Source organism: Scleropages formosus, chromosome 2 (assembly GCF_900964775.1).
Source record: "Scleropages formosus chromosome 2, fSclFor1.1, whole genome shotgun sequence".
In the NCBI taxonomy this organism is placed as follows: domain Eukaryota; kingdom Metazoa; phylum Chordata; class Actinopteri; order Osteoglossiformes; family Osteoglossidae; genus Scleropages; species Scleropages formosus.
The window spans coordinates 19,607,635-19,622,623 of NC_041807.1; the positions used below are offsets into that span (position 1 = coordinate 19,607,635).

General features: G+C 45.5%; 1 protein-coding gene across 4 annotated transcripts in view; it reads left to right on the forward strand.

The window, feature by feature from the left end:
* reln (reelin) overlaps positions 1-14,989 on the forward strand; it is a 94,405-nt gene that overhangs the window by 30,287 nt on the left and 49,129 nt on the right. For all 4 annotated transcript variants that reach the window (XM_018747417.2, XM_018747419.2, XM_018747418.2 and 1 more), the window contains exon 3: positions 7,835-7,970. In XM_018747417.2, coding sequence (XP_018602933.2) covers positions 7,835-7,970 — 136 coding nt within the window. The remainder of the gene's footprint in view (positions 1-7,834; positions 7,971-14,989) is intronic.

The window sequence follows — 14,989 nt, forward strand, 5'->3', positions numbered from 1 at the left end:
GACCACATCGTCCGCAAAAAGCAGAGACGAGATCTCGCGGCCACCAAAACAGACACCCTCCGTTCCCTGACTGCGCCTAGAAATTCTGTCCATAAAAATAATGAACAGAATCGGTGACAAAGGGCAGCCCTGGCGGAGTCCAACATGCACCGGGAACAGGTCTGACTTACTGCCGGCAATGCGAACCAAGCTCCTGCTCCGGTCATACAGGGAACGAACAGCCCGTAGCAACGAGCCCCGAACCCCATAATCCCGAAGCACCCCCCACAGGATGCCACGAGGGACACGGTCGAATGCCTTCTCCAGGTCCACAAAACACATATGGACTGGTTGGGCAAACTCCCACGAACCCTCCAACACCCTAGTGAGGGTATAGAGCTGGTCCAGTGTTCCACGGCCAGGGCGAAAACCGCATTGCTCCTCCTGAATCCGAGGTTCGACTATCGGTCGGATTCTCCTTTCCAGTACCCTGGCATAGACTTTCCCAGGGAGGCTAAGGAGTGTGATCCCCTCCACTGAACTAATGTAAATCTAAACTTTCACAATCCAGACCCTCTCTTGGTCAGGCTAGGTTTGACCTCATGTGTGCTATGGAACACATTTGTTAAGTCGGTGTCTCTCCCCCACCTACTGGATGGATTTTCCAGGCCTCTCTAATGGCTGTGGGACAACCCGCACTTCAGATGGGCCTCTATCCCAAAACTCTTGAGGGGAGGATGAAAACTAGCACGAGTCGCATCGGATTAACACGTGATAAGGTTTAATAATTAACCGCGAGTCACGTCAGATTAAAAGTCAAATTAGCCTGGTGTCCTCTTGGTGATGCCAAGGGGGGTCCTGGCGGAGCAGACGGATGACATGGTGAGACAGACGAAACTGCTCTTCTGGCATTTTCTTGAATGCTCCCAAGTTTCAGAGGACGGAATGGCAGTGTCCCCCCATTGCTGTCACGGTCAGTAACTCTTGTATTTACTGTAACTGGGCAATCGTAACCCATTAGTGTAACTGGTGCTGGAGGACAGCGCACTAGCAGACTTGGTGACATACAGCCACTTTCAAGCGAGAGGGAATTATATATTTTAAAATGATGCCCTTATTAGTGGTCAGACACAACTCCATCTGTTTTGGGTGGTTTTACTTGTGGTTTGTTGTTTGCCATTCATAGAGAAGGCTACTGTGTTTTGCTGGATGATTTAAGTCCCTCAGTGGTGTCTGTGTGCGATTTCGATGGCATTCTTCTGGTCTTACTAGTCTATGTTTTGAGATAGAGAAACACCAGGATAGAAGGACCCTAAAACATTCCTTTCTTCCAAAGACACTGACACTGCGTCTGTGCTGCCAGAATCCCATTACTGACGCTATGACATTACTGAGTCACTGCAAATCCAGTTATTGGCAGAAAGCCACTGTGCCAGTATCATACATCTAGTGATGGACCTGGATCATGTGTGATGCATCCTGGTGTCGCTGGGTGTTTTGGATTTTCCAACATCAGACACCCTTGGCCAAGCGACAGATTCAGGGTAGATCAGATCCCAGCCTGTGTCCAAGTAGTGCCGTCGTGAACCCATGAATCTCCACATCCTCAGCAACAACTTTCATAGCCTTCCTCCTCTGGCGACTTGACACCAAACAAAGTACAGGCCCCATACAAAGACTACAACTCCGATGGACACACACCTTGCCCTCCAGCATTTTGAGCGGCACCAATAATTCCTCATCCCTCACCACCTTTCTTTCATTAGCCTCTTCCGCTTGTTGTCTATGAAGGGGCTGTAAGCTCCAAAAGAGGGTTGCTTAGAAGCTTCTGATAGCAACATGATGTCTGGACTCGGGGATGTCTTTGTATGGTGATTGGAAAGCTGCCTTCCTAACTCAACCGTCAACTGCATAGAGAAGTCAGTTTCTGATAGCAAACTGCTGTAAATGGAGTCCATTTACTAAGACAGAGCCACTGCATAGAATCCAGTTATAGAGAGCGAGCTGCTCCCAATGGAGTACAGTCACTGTGCTACTGAAACCAGGAATAACCCGCTGTTACAAATGAGGAAAAAAAAACACTCTGTCATCTCTGGGAATCAGTTGTGCACAATGCGCACGTGAGGAAAGCGTGAAAATAGCCATGAATGCTTCATTCCCCAGACTGAGCCGAGTCTGTGTCCCAGCTGTAATAGTTTAGCCTGAAGAGGGGTGTTCCGTACCCTGCAGTGGTCTGCTTTCCCAAATGCTGGGTGATCCTGTCAGTAGGGAGCTTCCACACGTCCCAGCCCTCACAATGTGTCTTGGCATCGCAGCGCTGTTTATGCAACACTTTGGCCTCTGAGGTTACGGATGATGGATGGGTAGCGTGAAAGATGAATAATTCCATTGATGTATACAGAGATGCTGGACTGCTGTTTTCTCTGAACACAGAGAGGCACACACAGGCAGACAATACCATCATCTCCAGGTGTCTTTAGTGCCAGCGGAACTACCCTCCTCTTATGTGGCACTTTCCCAGCTCCCACAGTGTTTGTTGATGCTCCCCCCATGCATATGCAGCACTGGAAACCCCCTCTGCGGCCATTACCACATGGCTATCTCCTGGCACATCCACAGAGACCCCTGTCGTAGGCACGGCGATGCCACTCCGTTGCCATGGCACTGTGATTGACAAGCTCTGTGATCACTCTTTGGACAGGGCGCCATTGGCGCTGCGAGAGGGTGGGACATGACCATCGTGCTTTGTGACTCCGTCAGAACCCAGCGGCCTTCTTTGGATGGCCTTAAGAAAAGCTTCAAAAGGCACTTCTCAGTGTGCGCTGTGCAGTGGTCATACGTGGTAGGAAATGCTGTACTGGATGGTAAAAATCTTGTGACGCCAAGCTTCAGCAGTGCTTTTTGAACAGGTACAGTTCCACAAGTTTCCATTAGTTTCCTCTCTGTTTTGTCAGGTATGAACCGACTGCATTATGCTCGGCAGCTCGGTCTCCACCTGGTAGCAGGGTAGTTAAGGACTGGGACTTGGAGAGATTCTGTTGTTGTATTGCTGAAACTGTTCCTCTTTAAATATTCTTCCAGAAAAAATTAGTTTGAAGAAGTCATACTAAGAATGGATTTTCAAAAAATCCAAAGGATCTTTGCTGTCAGAGACGGAGGTGTTTGGAAGAGCTGGAGAAAAAAAGAAGAGGGTGACGAGCAACTGGATGGATTGGGATGAGAATTCTAAAAATGGGTGCAGCCGTCTTTACCTGAGGAGAAAAAAATCTGGAGACACCCTACGTATGCACGTTCCAAGCCCACAATGACTCGAAGGCTCCTAATAAAAATCCTCAGTCAGTTAAGAATAAAAGTATGTAGTGTTCAAAAGGCCTGCGATTACAGAGTTTGTTATACACACATAAAGTCTTAATGATATGCTATTTGTTCGCGTTTCTGTGCTTTACTCGTTTGTCTGTATCAATTAAAGGCCCTGATGTGGGTCTTTTAGTCTCTGGTACAAGTATGTTGAAGCCCCTTATGTGACTTCCCTTTGCTCAGAGGCTTCCATGGAGAAAGGTCTGACTGGTGGGTGTTTAGCATGCAGAACGCCTCTGGGATCCAAGCCATGTCAAGAGCTTTCCTGTCTCCTGAGATGGGCAATGGGCCCTCCCCACCTTCCCCACCCTGCCCCCAACATATCTCAGCTCCTGGCCTGCAGGGGACTTTGGTGTTGTTCCCAGATCACAGCAGGAGAAGTCAGATCGCATCATTTTTGGAGGGTGATTTTTGGGGTGGGGGGTGTCTCATAATAGACCCTTACTGGTGGACACATGGAGCCATTTCTGCCATTGATGTTCAGTTGCAACCCTCCTAACAGTCCTAGAGCAAAGAAGTGCACTGTGCAAGCATGTGTAGGCTACATATCTCTTCCTCAACTCCATGCAACACACACTGCTGCTCTCTGGTTCCAGTGGATCCCCTGAGCCACCAGGAAAGCTGAGATACAGAGCAGCCTTCACCTCACCATCTCATGTAATGCAGGTGCTCAGAGGTCTGCTGCCATATGCTACAGCCCTCATTCACATGTATAGAACAGATGACCAGTGTGAACAAGCACATGGTACTGGCTTCTCCAAACGATCCATGATACTCCACTTTCAATTAAAAAGAAACACTTCTTCTGCGGTGACTCCCTTTATTTACAATACAGAATTAGAGTTCCTTGCTGAGACAATCCGCTATTACCCCCTGCCTTGGGAATTCTCCTCGCTTGAGGTTGTTAACATCCCAAGGTACCCAGCCTCCTTGTTCAGCCACTCAGAAGTAAAAGTGGGTATACAACCTTGCGACCCATCATTCACATCTACAGAGTATTGAAAACACTGTGAACATCCATGCCACCATGCTGATTTCACGCTGCCCCTCCTTTCTAGCATCTCACCAGCAATCCTTTATAGACACCTGTTGACTGAGCATCAGGTTCCCCCCCGACCCCCTCCTTCCCTCTGTTGGCGGTCAGGCCGGCTGCATCTATATTTTCAATGGTGATCAGAGTATCGGCATGCAGAGCGACTTCGTGGGGAACTATAGGTCAGTCCCCTGTGCAATTCATCAAAACTGACAGCTCAAAGCGGTCAGTCTGCACAGAATGGGGCCGATGGTGGAATTAGCATCCTTTGTTCTCTTAATAGTACCATAGGTTTGTCCATACCATGATATGGACTTCAGTTTAACACTTTGCAGAACTGAGATTGCATTAACCAATACAAGGAAAACACACATACAGTCTCAAAGAATCAGCGATTTATTGATATTCCCTGACTGTTGGGTGCCGAAAGAAAGCTCACCTTAGATGAATGAAGTGGATAAGTTAATCGCTGTCAAAGTTACACAAACCGTTCACAGCACGGTTCCTCAGCTCTTCTCCTGGCTGCTCAGTGTGTGCGGTTTTGCCACCTTCTATAAAGAAATACAGACAGCTTGAATATTACATAGCAGGGTGCTGGGATAACAGTTAAGGTTTTACATTTTGACACATGAACCACATAACATGAGCATTCTTATTTGATCATCATTGTGAGGGTCTAGGATGACCAGTGAGATGATGAGGGAAGAAGCTGTTTGGGGCCCCTCATTGTAAACCACTCAACACTATGGCTCTCCAAGGGTGCACATCTGTGTCGCTGCATGCTTCCTTGTCATTTTATTTATTCCGATATTTTAAGCTTTTTCATATCCTTGGTTTCCTCCGAATCCCAAACAGATGGACTTGGAAGGACTTTTGGACTTTTGTCAAATTTATCAACGCTTATTTTTTCATTTAGGCATTTGGGATTTTAACCTCACTGAGTTTTTTTCCTTAGTTTTGTTTGTACTTTAACTGAACTAAACAAGGAAAGGGCAAACACTTGGAAGTCGAAATGGGAATACTGTGAGAGTGGTCACAGCAATGTCACAGAATCCATAGGAGTGTGTTTTCTGCCCATGCCCCCCCATCCCCGGGTGACCCAAATCCTAACCCACAAGTGGAATTTTCAGGAAACTCCTGAGAGCTTACCTTTTTTTCGAGTCATTTACTTCAGGGCAGCTGGTAGTGCAGTGGTTGGAATTACTGCCTTTGGATCCAAAAGTTGCAGGTTTGATCCCAACAACATACTTACCCTCAACTGCTCCACTAAAGTTACCTAGCTGTCTAAATGGGTAATTATAACCTTAACATTGTAAATCCCTTTGGGGAAAAAAAGTGTCAGTTAAATGAATAAATGCAATGTACCTGCTATTCCAACAGGATACTAACACCCATTTATATGTGAATGAAATCTGAAAATTCAAGGTGTGAAGAAGCTTTCAAGCTGAGTAAATGCTGGGTAAACACATGAATTGATGGCAAGAATCAAGTGTGATTTGTGGTTAGGGTTATGGAACCACTGATCTGGAAACCTTTTAAATAAAGGAGTTACCATAAATGATCCTGTAAACGGTTAGAAATAGTTTAAAAACTCTCTGGTTCATTACTTCTACAAATGAAAATAAATGCCTTTAGAAGCTGCCAAATTTTCCCCACCTGGTGTGAACGATAGGCCATCAGTAAAATGGGGAGTATATTTTGGCCTGTAATTGAGTTACTCTTCTATACCAAAATATTTTTGAAATGGATGCTTTTCAAGGCAGATTTATGATATGCCAGGTCTCAGGTTCGACAGCTGCAAGTTTGCTTGGTGCAGCACTCGATATTGTGCCACGATGAGAATTTCAGGATTAAGGCAGACTGGACACTCCTTGTCGAAGCTGCATTTGTGAAATAGTCACGTGTATGTATGTGCATCTGTACTCCTGTGTACATATTTATTTATTAAAGCCTATGAGACACAGCCCGAGAGCTCCCACTGCCTTGTAAAGCATAGGGGATGAAATCATTCATGAGCCTGTCGCCGAATGACCGTGACCTACGACATCTGTGAGCGTGTGTGTATTTATGCGTGTGAGTGTCAGCGTAAGGTCACTCTGCTCAGATTAATCATGGCCTTCCAAGCTTTGCTCTGCCATTATGAGATGATTACAGCAGGCTCCAGCATTACCTTTACATGGGGAGACGACCCCGAACTGCACCTCTCGAGGCAGCAGGCTGATCCGCCAACCCCTTAGTAATCACACGCCCTCGGTCCCCTACCTCACTGGGGTCCATAGGGTGTGAGGTGGGAGCAGAATCATGTTGACAAGACAAAGGCTGAACTTGCCTCACAATTTCATCCATGGACGATGCCCTTCTCTCTTTGTTGGTCTTGTGCTACCACCCCCACATTGCCATTCCAAAAATGAGAGAGTGCTATTAGCATCTGGACAGCCAGAGGAGGCTGGGTTGTGGAGATGTCTGTTAAAGTAAAGGCTAGAGGGAAGACACTGAAACAATGACAAGATTTATGTATATCCTCCCAAGCTGGGCCAGATTGTTCCCGGGAGGTTAATGAAGAGAAGCATATCTCTCTAACCAAGCAATGGTGGACAGTGGCCAGCTCCTCAGAGGAGATTAAAGTGTGTGTGTGTGTGTGAGGATGGGGGAGCTTTAATATCATCTGTTCACTGAATGTTTAAACGGTTTACTGCAGCTCCAAAGTGCCCGTTGACATTTTTACTCCTGCCATTGGCGTTTAATGAGAAACCGATTGTGTGACAGGAGGAGGAGATGCATGATGTCATTACCGCAGTGGAATTATCCTGCCGCATCATGACACATTAATGAAAGCATGGGTGTTTCGCATAGGAAAGGGTCAGCGCTGATGAGTTCCTTCAGGGCTGGTCATTAGCTCAGTGTGTCAGTGTAGGAGTCCTCAACATTGGTCTCTTCTTCTCTTCCTCTCCATAGAGTAGGTCATCGTTTGAAAGCGCGCTTCAGTTCTTCTGCAGTTCATTTGCTTGAAAGACATCATGATCATATATTTTTTGTGTTCAAGTAGGAACAATAAGACAGCCGTTTGCCTCTTTGTTCTAATGACGTATCATGGAATTTGAGAGCTTCAAAGAATAAGATTTCCAAAATGAATCGACAAATGTTGTTCTTTGTTACGACTTTATAACTGTTTTGCCTTCTGTCCAGGATTAAAGGCTGTATATAGAATGGTTTCTGGGGTCACAGAGGTCAGTCTGATGTTTGACACAAAACAATAGTTTCCTCTCCTCACATGAATAGTTATACTCTTTATTTGACATGCATTTGCACCATTTTGGCCCCTACGTTTTAGTTCTGGCTCCATCCAGGATCACTCTTTCTCAACATGACAAAATTGCCTGTGAATGTCTCTGTCAACCGAGATGCTCCTTCCTGTGTGGGAATACCAAAACCCTAAGAGTCTCTACCCTCCCTCCTCTGTTTTAGGTGTGGTCCCCGAGCGGCAGTTTGGGAGCCAGTTTGTGTGCAGCGTCGTGGCATCCCACGTCAGCCACCTGCCCTCGACCAGCCTCAGCTTTGTGTGGATTGCGCCCCCGCCTGGCACTGGCTGCGTTAACTTCCTGTAAGTCTTGGCATTTGTGCATCTCGTCCACCTGGGTTTCGTAGCTCTCGTATTTGCGTGTCTGTTTTTTGCTGATGGGATAAATGGCCAAACCTTGCACCCCTGCTGCAAGTCAGGAGTCCCCTGTCTCTTGAATTGCTGTTGCTGTGAAGCCAGCTGGCCTTCATAGTTTAATGTTCAGTACCTTTTCTTGGCTGCCTTCTGAATGAATGCATATATTCTTTAGCAACCCAATAACTCTTGATGCCGTCTTCTCTGCAAAAATAGGGAGAAGCTGGACGGTTCATCACTACTGGATGTTTTTCTTTCTCTCCCCTTCTCCTTCCTCCTCATTTCCTATCTCTTATTCTCCTTGTTTTATTTTCTCACTCTGTTTCCATCCCTTTCTCTCTTTTCCCTGTCCATGATTTACAGCCGCAGGGCGATAATCTGTCAAAATGCAATTAACAGCTGTTGGTGGAACAGCAACAGGGATGGGAGGAGGCGGAGAATTTCAATAACCCATGCAGTTGAAAGTCAAAGTTGTCTCCCAAAGTCACTGAGGTGTGCCGGCTGTTTACCCAGCCCGGACCATGCCTGTACTGGGCTAGCCGAGGGAGTGAACGACCAGGTATAACAGGCTGGGAGTCCAGCAGGATGGCACTAAGTGAGTGGAGAAGCAACAGTCCCTTAGGCACTACAACAAAGAGCATTATTACACAGCATGTCATAGTTTTCTTATTCATTCTGATTCTTCAAGAATGTCGTGATGAGTCCCTGGGCCAGGCAAAAAGAAGGGTAGAAGGGTGGAAGTAAGAGAACAGAAGCCGTAACAGTCCGCTTTGTCAAATTGACCCAGTCAGACTCCAGTAAGCAGGTTGGCTCAGGTATAGAGATGCCAAGGAAGGGTTCCTCTGGGTGACTCACTTTGTCCCCCAGCCACAGGTTGTCTTTTATGCCATTCCAAAGCTGAGATCTCTGTGTGGCTCTGTGTGGATCTCTGTGTGATCAGGCTGGTGGATTCTAGCTAACACCTCTCTTGTTACCTCTCCTGGCTTGCTACCATACCATGGTCAAACAAACCAGGAGGCTCCTCTGCTTGTATAACTCCAGGGTCAGAGCTCCTGCTCTGGGATAATTCCCATTTTTTTTTTTTTACTTGATCAGGTTTCTGCCAGGTAAGTACTGAACCAAAGCGGGCATCCACTGAGCATATTGTATTTATTTTGAACAACGTTTTTTGTTGTATGTGTATATATATCTGAAATAACATCATTTAAACTTTCACTGCTAATTGCTCTGTCATCTCCTATTCATTTAATTACATAAGACATCCAAAATGGCTGACTGCCTCCGATTTTGAATTGCATACACTTCCCATAATGCCCCACCATCTTAAAGCACCACGTTCACTTTCCCAACATGCTACACCCATGTACAGGACAATGTTATCGCAAGATCTCCCGACCACACCTGTTCTGACTCAGACTGCAGCTTCCAGGCTCTCACCTGCACCAGACACTGGCGACAGCGAGAAGGTCTCTCAAAGCCCTACCTTTACATTGCATAGTCAAGTCTTCTACACTCAGAAGAGAAGATCTGAGCACCTTCGACACTCTAGGCTGTTCAGCTATTGTAACTCTGCAGTGGGCCTTGTGAATCACCACAGGCATTCATGAGCAGTAACGTTCAAGGCTCACAGCAATTTCCAAAATCAGTCACCGAAGCAGAACAATTCATTCACACCATGAAATTAAGACAGAAATTGGTGCTCTCTGCTCAAGGGGGAGAAACCACTCCAGGTAAATTATATATTGGATGGAGGTGCATGTAGCAATACCTGCACATTGGGATGCTGCGATGCCTGAAATATCCGGGTTGTGTCAGACTGTTATTCCTCAGATCTTGATATTAAAGTCATATTTCTCCACTTTCTGAAATTAAAGCAAGTACTAACGTTACTCCGAAATGTACCTGCGATAGTATGGACCTTACTGGCATCTTCTTGTGTGACTCTCCAAGGGTGTTCTCGGTCATCTTTGAGATACATTTCTCATGTAGCAACCTTTTCTGCCTACGGATAGGATATCGTGATAGACCAGCACAGAGCTGAAGATTATTGCAGAAGCAGAAGAAGCCGTCAGAGTTACGGATACAGACACTGTGGAGTTTCTGCCTTTTTCCTACTGATACCGATAACTAGTCTTTCAGTGTTTCAGTATTGATCATATTTTTTTTTTTTTTTTTGGAAATATCGAGGGTTGTAGGTGAAATGCAGCTCAGATCTTTGTAAAATTGGCCTGTAATGGAGAACCCCCCCACTTGTATCTGTGACAAGTAGAGGTTCCACTCCTGTGTACACTGATTGTGATGACCTGTCCAGTCCCCTGGGTACCTGCTGCTTGGCAGCCTGTTCAGCTGCAGTATGTGTGCATGCGTGCGTGTGTGTGTGTGTGTGTGTGTGTGTGTGTGTGTGCGCGCATGTGGGCGGATTAGGCCGGGGGGTTGTGTACTAATGCCTGTCTTTTCTAAACGCAAAGCGGCACTTCTTCTTCCCGTATTTCCCTTCTCCGGTCGCCGTTATGTTTTGTTTGGTGTCGTCTCCCCTGTGGAGCACAGGCATCTGTGGTGGAGAGCCTTAATTACAGTATGTGCGTGTGCGTGTGTGTGTGTATACATCCCTCAGGGCTTCCGTGAGAAAGTGTGGGGTGGCTGACAGGAGGCTGGGGGTGGTGGCTGAACTTGCCGCCTCTCTTGCAAAACTCCGCAAAGACAAACTTGTAACACGAAGGCGGGGAGAGAAATCGAATTAGAAGTGGAAGGATGGAGGCGTTCGTCTTGTTAGGCTTAATTGAAAAGGAACGGCGCGAGGCCTGTAATTACCGCCGCCGCGGATCCCAGCGCCATCTGCTAGGAGCGGGCCCACGGGAAGCGCCGGAGCCCACCGTCTCCACCGGCCTGTCCTGCCACAGGGGGAGGCTCGGAGATCCTGGAGGGCGTCTCTCTCTGAGGAGACGTGAGGGAGGCAGAATGTCCTCTCCTGGGGGGTGTCACACTGGCTTCGGAGCACAGAGATGATGAGCCGCGATGGAGGGAAGGAGTGAAACTCCTGGAGGGAGAGGGATTGTTGGGGCAGTCAGTGAAAGCCTTGCTTGGTATACTTCCAAAGATTTTTATTACAAACTTTACAATTGTTTTTTAATAGCTCTCTAATTGTACGGCTTTTAGAAGCAGTAATTAAGGTTAATACATTTGCTCAAGGGTACAACAGCAAACCTCCAGTTTATAACTGACCTTGTGACCACCTGGAAACAAGTGCATAACAAGTTTGTCAGTGAATACGCCGCCTATTAATTTACCAAGTTTTAATTAACATTTATATCACGCTTTTCTCCAAAGGAACTTGAAGTGTTAATCTATTTACAGTTATTCACCAATTTATACAGCTGGGTAATTTTACTGAATCAATTTTAGGGTATGTACCTTGGTCAAATGGGGGTACGGTGGCGCAGTCCTGATCCTGCTCTTCGGTGGATTTGGGGTTCGAGTCCCGCTTGGGGTGCCTTACGACAGACTGGCGTCCCGTCCTGGGTGTGTCCCCTCCCCCTGCGGCCTTACGCCCTGTGTGCCGGGTTAGGCTCCGGTTCCCCGTGTCCCGTATGGGGCCAGTGGTTCGGACGGACCTTGGTCAAGGGTACTACAGCCCGAGGTGAGGTTCTAACCCACAACCTTTGAGTCCAAAGGGAGCAGCTCTAACCACTACGCTACCAGCTGCCCCTTATTCCACGCAAGTGATGTTTACAGATGAGCAGCTCTGCTGGAACAGGCCAACGTCATGGCCCGTTTGAGCTGCTCATAGGTCACAGACATCATAACATTCCAGGACCCCAGCTGCAGGAATGAAGGCATGAACCCCTTTTAGAAGACAAAGGGTCCCTCCTTGAATTTATATGGCTCCTATCCAAAAAGTGCACACACTTAGTTTAGGATTATTTATAATTGCTTTGGAATTATTCTGACTTTACTGGGGTGGGATACAATTGATTTTTTTCTAGAAAATTTTGCCTTGAAATTCTGTCTTGGTTTTTTGCTTTCTGTAGACACAAACACTGTAGAATGCAATAAAAACAAAGACAATTTTTAAAAAAAAGCCCAAAACTGTTAATTTTTTTTTTTATAAATACATTAATAATTTTTAAGATAATTAGAATATACAGACATGATTTTTTGGTATTTGTCTTCATCACTGTCTTCCACCAGATTTGTGTCTGAGACAAAGTTCAGACAAGGACTGCTACCCAACAGCTATCCAACAAAGGCTCTTACTGTACTTTACAATGATATATGAATAATGAATTGCATCACTTCATTATGCAAATTGCTGTTGTGAGGGGGTCCTATTACCATTATTTATTATGGAAATTAAAAATAATTGGTTCCTAGATGGAGAATGTCACCTAAAATTCATTACAGTAGCAAAATAACAGCTATTTTTATTAATGACAGCACAAACATCTTTAAAGATATTTGTGGCTTGTCCTTTAATGTGCTATTTACAATTCTTCATTCTTTTCCAGTAATCTTTTGTCCAACACAGGGTCACGGAGGGGTAGAGCAGTGTTCCCATTAAGATGTATCATGTGCACGTGAGCATGTGCAACTAGTTTGTTTACCGCTAACACATGGTAAAAACATTGTGCACATGTAACATATCCCAAAAATTTTACAGAACAGCCAGAGTGAATTGTCTGGTGGTTTCATGCTCCTATCACGTTACGGGTCAGTTACTGTCTTTGCCTTATTGTTCTTGCCAGTGACGTCATGTTGGATTGTTTAACCTTGTCTTCACAGTAGACACATTTCAGCTATGGATAAAAATCTTCCACAAGAATACTTTATAGCACACGCAGCCTCTCAAAATTTAGAGTGAACAATGGTCTGGATTCAGAGTTTTAGGTCTCCGCTCCAAATGTCATACCCAGGGATATGAGTAAATCGTTGTAAGAAGCTTAACATTGTAACACTGGGTTCACATCTACCGTCCAAGAGGACTTTAAAAGGAAGCCAATGAAGAAGCTCACTGCTGAATCTCATTCAACTTGCTCATAATTACCTGCTCCAGTTTACTCTGCCTTGTGTCTCCTAGTGCTCTGTGATCCTTCCCTTGATGTTGAGTTTACATTGATCGCTGACACTAAGCACTGCAAATAAACTCCACACTTGAGTCCACTGTAGTCCCCGTCCCCATGTTTGTGACACTGTGGGTCTTAAGCCTGGCTTGGGTGTCCAGAGCAATTCTCATATTCCGCACTTAATTTTCACTTTGATTTTCTTAGTGTTTGTAAGGTCTGACAGGGATGTTACATGTTTTAATGCACAAAGTGTTCCTAGGCAGTGGGGACTTCGATGAAAGACGTGAGGAATCCATGGAGTCAATAACATTTATTGGTCACACTCCTTTTATTTCGATGTGACACAGGTCACATGCTCTGGTTAGCACAGCATGGCAGTTACAGAATTCACTTCCAGTTATGGCCTTACAGGTGAAAAAATGAGTGAACACATTATATAATATATATAAAATATATATGTATAAAATATATTTATTCATTTATCCATCTATCTATTAATGTAGTTCTTAAGAACACTGGTCTTTTCTTGTTCTGTCTGCTCCAGCACTTTTGGGTTTTGGAACATTATGTCCCTATTTACTTCACATCTGAGACCCGTTATTCGATTGATTGATCGATCTTTTTCTCTAATAAGAGGAAGACATGGAGTCACTGTTTTGTCTCAGAGCTAAGCAGGCGGTAGTTAAGTATGAGCATAAGCGTTCACACGGTACTAATTGATCTGGCCCATAAGCAGTCTGTTCAGTGTTACTCCTGGGCCTCTTCCTGCCTCTCTGAGCTCGATTATAACTAAAGCCGACTCTCATCGGGGCTGTTAGGTGTGCAGAACAAGCAAAAGAGTTCAGCGTCTGTATGGATCAACGAGTCCCTTGTCTGTAGGGCTGCCCAGATGCTCGGATGACACAGTCCCTCAGTCATTCTCTGGCCACAGTCAATTTTCCAGTGGCATCGTCTCTTCTTATCTTGCGGCTGCAGTCTTACCCTCCTGACAGATTTATCCATCCATCTTAATATCATTGCTGTCTCGTGACCCTGACTCTCCGTGGTGGTCTCGCCGCGCACGTCCATGTTTTACAGTTGTCCTTTTTATGGATGTGATATACACCTTTTGCTTTCTGCAAGTGCCATCTCTGAATTTTGATTTAATCGTCTGTCCATGGACTACACACTTCTGCGTGCAGGGAATTAAATTTTCTGCGGAACAGTTTTATGTCAAATGTCAGTAGCTTGGCGCGCCTGTAGGCTGCAGAGCCATTTTCCCCCATAAAACAATTTTAAGCAGTTACCTATGTGAAGGACTCCTTGGAATCACCTTTCTTCCAGTCCACAGTGTAAAATACTGTGCAAACTGTCAAACCAGCACTTTTTTTAAAAAATAAAAACATTTTACAGTGTTAACAAATCAGTATTTAAAATAGCCGGTGATGCGGTTCAGATATATGGACATCTGCTCCGACGGAGCCTTTTTATTTTCCTTGAAGGCACTACAAGGAAATTGCAGAATGGGAGTATGTCTTACCCAAAATTCCCTGGCACAAAGGCTGAGGTGGTGGCAGCGTTCGTGACTGGGATCTCACATATTTGAGGCGTGGGCAAAAGAAGACAAATGGACAGATGAAGGACGAACACCTATCTTGTCCTCCTCTGAAGGTGCTTAGTGTCAGAGTTGCTGCGGTAACTGAAACATTTACCTCACCAAAGGATGAATTGTTTGCTAGCTGTTAATACCAATGCTTCTTGTGTGAACACGTGTGTCTTAAATTGGCCCGGTAACGGTTTAGTTTGACGGACAGTCAGCCATTCGTATGCATTGTTCCAATACGTTCGGATGATTTTCTCCTCACATGTCCTCCGCTGGCAGCTGCCAGTCAGCTTTCTCGACTTTTATTGTTTTCATTATATAAATAG